Source organism: Dasypus novemcinctus, chromosome 3, assembly GCF_030445035.2.
Source record: "Dasypus novemcinctus isolate mDasNov1 chromosome 3, mDasNov1.1.hap2, whole genome shotgun sequence".
Taxonomy (NCBI): domain Eukaryota; kingdom Metazoa; phylum Chordata; class Mammalia; order Cingulata; family Dasypodidae; genus Dasypus; species Dasypus novemcinctus.
Window position 1 is genome coordinate 104,368,537 of NC_080675.1, and position 11,596 is coordinate 104,380,132.

The 11,596-nt window shown below is 45.0% G+C and overlaps 1 protein-coding gene across 2 annotated transcripts in view; it reads right to left on the minus strand.

Annotated features, from left to right (window-relative positions):
* RYR3 (ryanodine receptor 3) overlaps positions 1–3,051 on the minus strand; it is a 506,364-nt gene extending 503,313 nt beyond the window's left edge. For both annotated transcript variants that reach the window (XM_071214091.1, XM_058293854.2), the window contains exon 1: positions 2,700–3,051. In XM_071214091.1, coding sequence (XP_071070192.1) covers positions 2,700–2,750 — 51 coding nt within the window. In that variant the 5' untranslated portion in view covers positions 2,751–3,051. The remainder of the gene's footprint in view (positions 1–2,699) is intronic.
* Positions 3,052–11,596: the final 8,545 nt, after the last annotated feature.

Here is an 11,596-nt window from a genome sequence, read left to right on the forward strand (position 1 = left end):
CAAACCCAGGTATATTCAAAGGTGAAAACAATATCACTACTGGCACACCTCACTGACTGACTCCCTTAAACCATCAGGATAAAGTAAAAAATTCATGCAGAGGCCAAAAGGTTATGGTAGTTGGGTTCCAAGAAATTGCATTGTCTAATTCACAAATATAGAGGGAGGGTGTCAGAGTTCAGCCTTAAGATGATAACCCTTGGAATAATGCTCAGTGCCAGGGAATTTAATTTAATATTATGTCATTGCAATTACCAGTAACTTACTGAACAAACATGGCCAAGTCTTTTCATTTCCTATGTCTGGGTTTCATTAGCTATTTTCTCCCCAGTAAGCCAAAGATGAAGTTAAGCTGCTTCACAGGGTAAGTGAGGAACACATCTAAAAAGTACTTAAGGTGATCACTAGAAGGGAAAGAATCAATAATGCCACATTTGGAGTCAATCACCCCCTTAGCCACTTACACCTCTCCAGCCAGGGGTTCTTAGCAAGGGGTCTGTGAGCTTGAATTGAAATTTTAAAAAACATTATTCTTGTGGGGGCCTGTTGGTGATGTATTTATTAAATAATACCCTGTAGTGTGGACTTAGTAAGGGGTACGTGGTTTTCACCTGACTGGCAAAGGGGTCTGTGGAGCAAAAAAAGGTTAGGAACCTCTGCTCTAAGCCATAACATACACAATATCCAGCAGCAGGGGTTCCTAATCTGAGTCCTTGAATCCCACAAGGGTACATGGACGAGCTTCAGAAGGAGTCCACCTGCTCTGATCTTGGAGGCAGGAAGCCCAGGACCCAAATAATGTTTAAGAACTATTGCTCTTCCAGTAAGCCTTAGCTACAGGTGTGTGCCAAAAAAAGTTTCAGTGCCTGGTGGAGAGGGAAAGTCAGGTGCCAAGAGAAACACATAAGATGGGAATCTCAAGAAAACCAGCAGGATCCTAAGCCTTTGCCTCCTGAACCTCCTACTCAAAACTGGCCCTGTCTGTGAGAAGGGACTCTCCTCAATCAGTGGTGCCTAGAAGGTCACTAGTAATAAACAGAAGAACCCACTGACTGGAGAGGGTACAAGCTGCCTCCATCCACTACTGAGGACACCTGTTGGAGGGAAAGTCACAGGCTTCCCCAGGGCTTTTGGGAGGGGGGTCGCGTTGGGGAGACAGTTTTATATCACAAAGGCTGAAATGAGTTCCAACTATGTTCTGAAAGCAGGACCGTCTTGTGTACAGTATAAGAAATGAAAATGGGGTCCATGTCTATAGATCACACTCACAAGAAACAGATGAATCCTCTGGGCCCTCAGTAGTATCAAGTGGAATTTCGGTCCTTTTCCTATTCCCCAGATATGACCCAGGTCCTATCCCTGACAGTGGAACCATGTTTGGAAGAGCAGCTGAAGGGAATTCAAAGGAAGCACCTCAAGAACGAGAAGGAATGGCCCAAAAGATGGACAATAACAAAGAGGTGACCTTCACCAGGTCAGTATGTATGGTGTTTGTATGGGGGCGGGGAGGGGGGGGTGTTACTTAAAAAGAAGTGAGGGAGAACGAGAGAAAGAATTTCATTTTAATTCCTGAGAGCTAGACAGTACAAGTAAAAATTATCTAACACTTATAGAGCAATTTGCAGTATACAAAGCACGACTTTCACTATCTCATTTAATCCTTCTCACCCTGAAATGCCAATTATATTTTCTCCATTTTGCACATAAAGAAACTGAGACTAGGGGAGGTTGATTATGCGACTTGCTCAAGGTCATATGGCCCAAATCAGAGGTAGAACTCATCTCAAGTCTCCCCTGCTCCCAGCCCTTCCTCCCCTCCCTCCCCCCTCCCTCCTCCTCCCCATTTCCGCACCGCAAAATGTTGTCCACCTTTAATAACAGGCTTCACACCAGCTCCTAAGGGGACAAGGTTGATGTGGCTGCAACAGTCTTCGCCCCCCTCCCTTCCCTAAATCTGGGGCGGAGCAGCGCCCCCCGGTGCCAGAGAGCACCTGAGTGACGCGGAACCTCAGTCAGGGGTTTCCCGGTCCAGCTAGGAGAAGCGGAGCCGGCAGCTGAAGAAGTCACGGCTCTTGCACTCAGAGCAGTCAAGTAACGCCCCAGCAGCAGCTGATGGCTTGGGGCTTAAGGTGCGAGGGGTAGCGCTGGGTGAATCCCCTCCCAAGCGATCCCAAAACTGGAACCCGGCGCCCGCTTCTCCGACTCGGCTGCCTAACTAGCACCAGCGCCTCCCCGGCCCCGACCCCTGCCCCACCGGCTCCTTCTCTCAGGTTCCCCAGTGCGTGAGGCGCCTGGAGGAGGAAAGGGGCTGGGGCGGGGTTTGGAGATGTCAGAGAGGACAGACTGTGGGTATCTTCCACCTCTGATCCTCTGGATCAGTACAAGCACTAGCAAACCCGGCTGCAACTTTGGGTATCAGAGATTTCAAATCAAGTAGCAAGTTGCCTGGAGAGCAAGCAGCCTGGGGTGGGTGTCTGGGGGTAGGGATAGCAGTGGAGGAAGAATTGAGAGGCAGGAGAAGGTGCCCCTTTCTGCACAGCCCCCCAACTCCGCGGGAAGGGGGTCCTTGCGCAGCCCGCCGGGTGCGGAGAACGTCTGGGCACCGGTACCCCGGAGCGCGGCTCCGCACAGTTGCTCCTCACGGTGCTCCGCGCTCCTCCCCACCTGCCCACCGCCTCACCCACGCCGCGGAGACTCACAGTCCGCAGAAACTGGATCTCGTCTTCGCCTCCTTCTCCCCCTTCAGCCATGGTTCCCGAGGCGTCGGCGGTGCCCTAGCCTCCGGCGCTTCTCCTTCCCCCCGCAGCCGCCCCGCGTGCGCTGACTGCTGCTGCGCTTTCTTTCTCCTCCTCCTCCTCCTCCTCTTCTTCCTCCTCCTCCTCCTCCCGCTCCTGGCCCAGTCTCAGCAGCGCCGAGCTAATCCCCGACCATATAGGGAGCTGGGCTAACACTCCACTGCACTGCAGAGCGCCAACGCCAACCAAGCAGCCCGCCCACCCCTCGCGCCTCTCCCCGAAGCCAAGTGCTCCGCGGCCGCGGACTCGGCGGAGAGCGCAGCACTGGGTGCGCCCAGCGGGCGGGGGCGCGGTAGGGCCTCCCCCGCGCTGCACCGCACCGCACTCAGGAGGCGTGTGCTCCCCGGCGACAGAAGGATGCCCCCTACCCTGCCCAGATTCACAAACAAAGCCCAGTTGCTTAGCTCCAGCGCGCCAAGACTGGACACCAACCGCCCGCTCTGCCCACGTGTGTGTGTGTGTGTGTGCGCGCGCGCGCGCGCGCATCCGGCTCTATTCTTGCTCAAACCCGAAAGTCTTGCTCGGACTCAAATGCCTTGTTCGGACACCAGTCGTGGAAGGGTGAGCTGGGTGTGCCTGCAGGTCTTCCAATAGGCAGGGAAGGAGCGGTGTAGTGAGGGTGACAGTCCATTCATAAGAAAGTTTGCAACTCCCTGGATAGTCTTTTCTGCACTTTAAGAAAGACCCTTCCCCTCGTCAAAACCCAGCAAATAAAATTTACCAAAACCCTGGATTGTCAAGCGTTGCAATAACATCCACAATTAGGAGGTCAAATGACGTCAGAATCTTTCCTCTGCCCACCCCTCACAGCTTCCCAAACTTACTCTGCATCTTCAGGTGCCAGCGTTCTCTACTCTAAAAAGGGAAGTGGGGACTATATGCAGTGACCTGTCAGGACCCGGGGCTGCTGATATTCCACCCTGCCTTGCAGCTTACCGGGGTGTGGGGTCAGTCGGATTGGTCCTCACTGAGGCTGAGGATGCAGGGTGCCCCCTTCTGTCTGCTGACCGGGAAGCTCTGGGGCAACAGAAGCATTCAAGAGAAGAGGCAGTAGGAAGGCATGTGATCTAGGATGCAGAGCGACCTAGAAGGGGGGAGGGGGCGGGGGGGAGGCAATCCTGGGCTGATGGTAGCTGAGGACACTGAAAACCCCGACCATTTTCACAGTTTCAAATATGGCCTCACTGTGGATGAACTTCAAATATGGCCTCACTGTGGATGAACTCCAGCTCCTAATTCTGCCCTAAGACTTTTTTCCTTAGCTCTAGGCTCATTTTCTGTTGGACATCAAAAATGCTAACAAAAAGTGTTAGTTCTCAAATTGGACCAAAACTGCCTCCCTGCAGAGTCTGCACCTTAGGCCCTGTGCTCCTTTCTGAAGTCTGCCCTAAACCAATGTGGTCCTTCACACAAGGGAAAGCACCTGTGATGTTCACCTGCCACCCACTTCCACTCTTCTCTTCCTGGCTAGAGATTCCTCTTCACGCCACTCTTTCCGGTAGGGCCTCCATCATCTTTGATGCTCTTATTTATAAGCATTCCAGTTTACTTGTTTCCTCCTAAATTGTGTTATTCTCCTTGTTTTGGACAGTTTTCACTTGCAGCCTGATACTGGGTTGACTTTGGAGGCAGCACTAGTGACACCTATTGTTTTCCACTTAACCAGAATTCTAAGGTTGTTTCCCCTCCCCCCACACCCACCATGAACTGCTAATATCAAGCCATCCCCATTTGGACCATGGACAAGTACTTAAGTATCAGCTTTTAAAAATGTTTCTTCCTGTTATATTTCATTGTATTTATTTCTGTCTCTAGATGGTACTTTAAGATATTGTTGACTATATTTAACCATCAAAGTGCTAATTATCACTAAACTATGGCATACCTTTGGCCTAGAGGCCTTTTCAGATTAATTTTTCTGCTCTTTTGTTATGGTTGTTTAATAAGTTAAGAACCTGCCTAAGTTTTCACAAGGAAAGGGTCATAAATACAATCATCAGCATCAAAGGCCTGGAGTAATGGTCTGTCTTCCTTCCCTAGGCACTGCCCTTGTACTTGGGGGATTCTTGCTCTCCTATTTGAGAATGTAGCAGAACTCCTCAGGATGAGATTTCAATATCCTGTCGTTTATTGTGTGGCTCTCCACCCACCCAGACAATGCCCCATGAGCATATGCTTTAGAGTCATGCCCCAGGTAAGCCCCTCCCCATGTATCCCCCTATCACGGACACCCGGTACCAGTGACCATCCCCTGCCACAGCTGTGACCCTTCTGTGATCTAAAACCTCTCCAAAAAGGAAGCCAACAAAATAACCAAATAAAATTAATAGGAAAATGAAATAATAATAGTTTTTAAAATAAATAAAATACAAACAAAATTTTAAATAAATTGAAATAATAAATTTAGACATTGTATCTTTCATCACTGTAAGATCTGTTATCTTATATGTACAGTGACATTTTCTTCATTGTATTCCCCCAGTGTCTTTTTTTTCCTTTCATTTTATGTTCAAAGAAGCTTTAGGTTACAGAAAAGTCACACAGAAAATATAGGGTATCCCATATACCCAACACCCTCCCCCCTTTCCCCCTCCCCTATTAATAACATTTTATATACAGATGGCACATTTGTTACAATTCATGTATAAATATTGAAACATTGCTACTAACCATAGTCAATGGTTTACATTTGGACTGCACACTTTCATAGGCATTGATGAAATTTTAAATGGCCTGTATCTGTTATTGCAAGATTATGCAGAACAATTCTAATGCCCTAAAATGCCCTATGTTCCATCTATTCTATTTTTTCCTGCCCCTCCCCTCAGAACCTATGATAACCACTAAATTTCAATTTTTGAAGAGTAAGATTCATAGTTACTTGTAATAACATTGATGGCTTGATATATTGGGGCAGTCATCTCCTGAGAGTCGATTACTGCTACATATGGCACAAGAATTCTTGAAATGGACTAGATGCTTTATTGGTCTGCTTATTGTGTCTGAAGGGTATCGGGAATGAAACATATTGGTCTTTTTTCTTTTATTAGGCACTACCTACATTCTCAAGGGATTCTTGTCTCTCTAATTGAGAACATAACAGGACTCCCCAGGATGGGAGTTTAATATATTCTTGATTATTGTGTGTGTCTCCACCCACTGATATAACACACTATGACAAGATGAACACTTACATATTCCACAAAAGCCTACCCCACATGCATCCTGGCCCTTATGCCCCACCCCCCATATCCAACACCCTACACCAGAACCTTACCCTGCCATATTTGCCAAAAAAACTTTCCCAACATTGTAGTTTTAACCAGACCTGCAAATCCCCAGAGTTTACCTGCTTCTTCCCCTGACCCTTCCCCCAGTTCCATGGATGATAGTCCAACCCAACCCTCCCCACTCTCCCTCAAAGACCAGCAGCACTGAACCCAATCACATCACTGCACCACTGTCATGCCCATCCACTGCACAATAACACCCTATCTATTGCCTAAGAGTTACCTCCTGAAAGCCTCCTTGTTGCTCGAATGTGGCCTCTCTCTAAGCCAAACTCAGCATATAAATGCACTACATTCCTCTCCCTGCCCCAGCCCCCCTCCCCATGACGTGGGACACAAATCCTGGGGATGAGCCTCCCTGGCACCGAGAGATATTACCAAAGTGCCAACTAGGAATGCATCTGGAAAAAGATATTGACCAAAAGGGGGAAATGGTAAAGACAAAAGAGTTTTTATGGCTAAGAGATTTCAAAGTGAGTTGGGAGGTTATTCCAGAGGTTGCCCTTATGCACATCTCAACAGGATCTCTTTGACTGCCACCGTAAACAGTGCCTCAAATAGCAGGGCTCCTGAGGGCTCTAGAGACATCCAGACACTCTAAGCAGGGCAGACAGCTCAAGAATTCAGCACTCTGTCAGTGGGCCTTACTTTGGAATTTATGCCCCCCAGAGTAACAGAGTTATATTCATTTATAGTTTCCCTACACATGGCTCTTCTGCCCCTTTTATGTGAACATATAATTAGCACTATACTTAATAAATATATGTCCCAGAAACCTAAATCTTTGATCCATCCATGTGCTAGTTGAGCCCTGAATCACATTATAGTTGCAAAACCTACTCTCCAGTTCATTGGACTCACCCAGTACAACTAAAAAGGAGATGACAATGGACAACATCCATCCCAAGGACCAGAGAGTGTATGTGTATACAACTACAAGAAAGATAGTTCCATCCATCTGCCCTATTGGATCGAAGTCCCCGCTCAATTGGAAGGAGAGTGGGCATCAACATCCCAAAATTCTCAAGATTGGGGAATGAACAATGAACTAAAGTAGACTTATTATTATTCTACTATAGTCTTCTTATTATTCTAGCAATGGAAGAACTCTTATCATGGATATAAAGGCAGAGGTTCTGAAGGGAGGGAGAGGGAAGAATAAGTGTAATATGGGAGTATTTTTGGGACATTGAAATTGTCCTGCATGACAGTGCAATGACAGATGCAGGCCATTATATATTTTCTTATAACCTACAAAATTGTGCAGGACAGAATATAAACTATAGCGTAAACTACAGTCCATGCTCAGTAGTAATGCTTCAATATATGTTCATCAACTGTAACAAATATACCACATAATGAAGGATGTTCTTAATGTGGGAAAGTGGGGGAGTGGGAGGAGGGTATATATTTATGTAAAATTTATGTAATCTAAAGCTTCTTTAAAAATAAAAAAAAATTTAAAAAAAAGCAAAGCCCACAGAGCTAGAACTATACAACACAAAGAGTGAACCCCAATGTAAACTATAGACTTTTATTGCTTATATCAATGTTGTTTCATCAATTGCAATAAATGTAGCTCATTGTTGATGGGAATGTAGCAAGCTGTTAATGGGAAAACTTTGTGTTGGCGGAAAAGGGGAGGGTTAATTTTCAAACTCTGAAATGTTTCTGTAAACCTAAAATTGCTCTAAAAACTAAGTTTGTTATTAAAATTAAGAATCTCTTTCTGCTTGGGGGAAAAAAAAGAATCTTCCTAAATATACTATGTTGCAACCCAAGAAATGTCTTGTCCGTGGGGAGACCATGAGTGCCTTTTTCATAAACTTTACTGAAATCAAGATATGTGAGGGGGTTCACACCTGCTTCTCTTTCAATCCAACCACAAAAGGAAGGGAGAAAAAAGGACCAAGACTCACTATTTGTGGATCTACTCGGACTCCTGGTGATCCTTGTGTTCCTGTAGAGGTGCTAAAACATGTTTAATAACCTGATCTAAGATTATTCTGGGGTTCAGCCAATAGTTTCTTTTTTAAAGATTTATTTATTTCTCTCCCCTTCCCATTCCCAGTTGTCTACTTTCTGTGTCCATTCCCTGTGTGTTCTTCTGTGACCGCTTCTATCCTTATCAGTGGCACCGGGAATCTGTGTTTCTTTTTGTTGCGTCATCTTGCTGTGTCAGCTCTCCGTGTGTGCAGCACCATTCCTGGGCAGGCTGCACTTTCTTTCACGCTGGGCGGCTCTCCTTACGGGGCACGCTCCTTGTGTGTGGGGCTCCCCTACGTGGGGGACACCCCTGCGTGGCACGGCACTCCTTGTGCACATCAGCACTGCGCCCGGGCCAGCTGCACACAGGTCAAGGAGGCCCGGAGTTTGAACCGCAGACCTCCCATGTGGTAGGCGGACACCCTAACCACTGGGCCAAGTCCACTTCCCCAGCCTATAGTTCCTTAGAGTGTAGTTTCAGACTGAGTTTTGGAAAAAGTGGAAACTTTATTTCTCCATCTAAAAGTTACGGGTATCTAATTCATTCTCTAAGAGTTCCCAAAAATCATCAATAATAATGCTCTAACCATGTGATCAAATTATTTCACCACTTTAGGGTTTAATCTATCCAGGTCAGCAGACAGAAGTTTGAACATGACAGCCTAGATCCTTGTCCTCAGGGGTGATGGAAAGAGTGAGAGGAAAGGAAAAAGACCATTTTTAAAACATATATATATTTCAGGCATTGTACTTTGATGTATATTTTGCCATTAATCCTCTCATCATCTGGAAGAGAATAAACTAAGATCAAGGTATTTATTTAAGGTTATATAGCTAGTATGCGGCAAAGCTGGGATTCAGAATTACATTGTCTGAATGAGTCCAAGTCCAGTACTTTTCAGCACTTTCTATACTACACCTTGCTTCTGGAACAGCAAAGTGGAAAATGTCAGGTTCAGCTTTCTTTCTCTCTTCTCCCACCCCCCATCAGATTTGCTCCCCCATACCCTGTATTTTAAACTAATTCTCTCCCATAACTAGTTACTTTTAGTAGAGAGAGAGCCTGAGGACTTGGGCTTTAGGTCTTAGACAATATAATTGCTACTATATTCTGGAATTAATAAACATTCTCCCAGGCTTCCAAACCCCTGGAGAGAGCTATTAGCCATTATTAGGACTTCAATGATGTGCCCGCAGAACAATAAAATACCCACGGGACTTTCAAAGCCAGCCCTAAAAACATTTGCAGCATTCAAATATTGAAGCTCCGTGCACTGATATCAACAGCAGCTGTAATACCTGTAGCAGCAACCATAAGCCTGTGAGGCCAAATTACAAAATTTTCTTTTTTTTTCCCTTTCACCATCTCTATGCTGTGATAGTTTGAAATTCTTTTATGAATCCCCAAAAGAGAAAGATTATGTCTTTAATCCAATCATGTGGATGTGAGACACTTCTGATTGGACTGTGTCAGTGAGGTGTGACTCAGATTGATTTTCCACCCTCCTGCTGGGTCTGATATAAATGGAGATACAGAGAAAGACATAGGAAAAGGGACCTCTGCCATTTTTTATCAGCCACTTGAGAGAGACTTGGGGATTACTAGCAGCCAAAACTTAAATGTGAAGTCCCCAAGAGGCTGGGGCCACGGAGGTGGTGAGCCCGGAGGGGAAGGCAGAGACCTCGGAAGAGATCACCTGCCCTCTTGCTTCACCACATGGCAGCACGCCAGGATCACCAGCACTGATTTTGGTGAGAAAGCATTTTTGATGGTACCTTCATTTGGCCATTTCAAAGCCTCAGAACTGTAAGTTTTCACCCTAAATAAAATTACCATTTTAAAGTCAATCCATTTCTCTTAGTTTGCATTGGCAGCCCTTTTACATATGTATCTTAAAAGGCCGGGCAAAACCCCAATTCTGATCATTGAAACAAAATTCATGTATTTATTTTATCCTCTGGCAGATTATCAAATCAAGTATTGGACTTGAGAACTTTCTCACTTAACAGGGTCTCTTGTATGTATTTTATCAACAAGATCGATATATGTTTTAAAATACTATTGAAAAATAGTTATAGTCACATGATTCAGCATCTTATTTGCTGTGCTTTATTATTCATGGTAGCCAATTACCAAAGTAGTATTAATTTGACCAGAGTTGTGAATTCAGCTCCAAGAGGGCCAGTTAGCTTCACTCTGTTTGCTGGCCAAAGACCCTGGCCCATTTCATTCTGGCAGAGAGCCTTGTAAATCTGTGCTTGTTTAGCCTTGGGAGAGGCAGGTCCAAGCTTGGTGACTAACTAGGACCTATCATGCTTGGGGACATAGAAGCTAGGAAAATACATGATACAACTAGCTTACACCCATAATATTGGAGATACCCTGTATTCTACACAACACTGAATCTGTCTTCAATATCCATTTCAGCCTTCCTTCCTAACTACAAGCCATCCATTTGTTGAAAATGCATTTCTCCAGTTAATTGCACTCATGACTTTAGTCTGTATTAACTTGGATTCCACCTAGGGAAAATATAAAAGGCAATGATGGAAGTACTATAGAGTTGAGGGAGCTGACCTCTCCTAGCTACCATCCTTTTGAATATCTCTTCGTATACATAAGTACGATCCATATATTGACTCAAGATTTACTTATTTTACAATTAGCAAATAGGAAATAAAACAAAACACCTTTCTATACTTTTTGTTCAGGTGTTAAAATGATGAAACTCTTTTATTTGTGGTAGGAAAAGAAGATATTCTCACTAATTAAGCCTACGGACAGAAATAACTCCCAGAAGTACATATGCTTTTGATTTGGTACCAATAGGAAGAATGTTATGCACATTTTGAAGTCTTTTATTAATTTTAAGAAATTGATATTAGTTTCCAAGATCTTCACAATAAATTGTTAGGTTGATGTATCCCTTTGGTCAAAGATTGGGAAGCCATGCTAAAAAGCCTTTACTCAAATTCCTTTCTTCATTTGGGAGGGGGCAGATGCAAGGAAAACATACATGTTTTCAAATAATGTCTGCTTTATCTTTCTCATAAAAGCCACAGCCATGGCAACTGCTAACACAGGCAAGGATCCAAACTTATCAATACCTCCTGCAGCTGAACACATGGAAAAGTCATTCTTGTTTGTTTTTCTGACACTACGATCAGATGATTACTTTAAAATGTGAAAGTTAGCAGGCCATGTCTGGTGATAGTCTCCTGAAATTAAACCATTCATAGACAGGCCTCTGTGCCAAGGAGGTTGTGGCAGCCTCTGAGCCTTAGCAGAGAGGGAGACAAGCTGGGTATACCTGCAGAAGCTTGGGAGGTGGCTCACCGTGGCCATGTGCTGCTTCATCTTCAGGGAGTTTCTAGCAGGAACCCTTTGTTAAAGCAGTCGATTAAGGTACCAGTGGTATCACAGCTCACTTACATTTGCCTCCAGATTTACTTAACCCACAACTTTCATTCCCTTTAACTGAGAACTTTCACTCTCGCTAATGTAACTTTGATATTGGACAGACA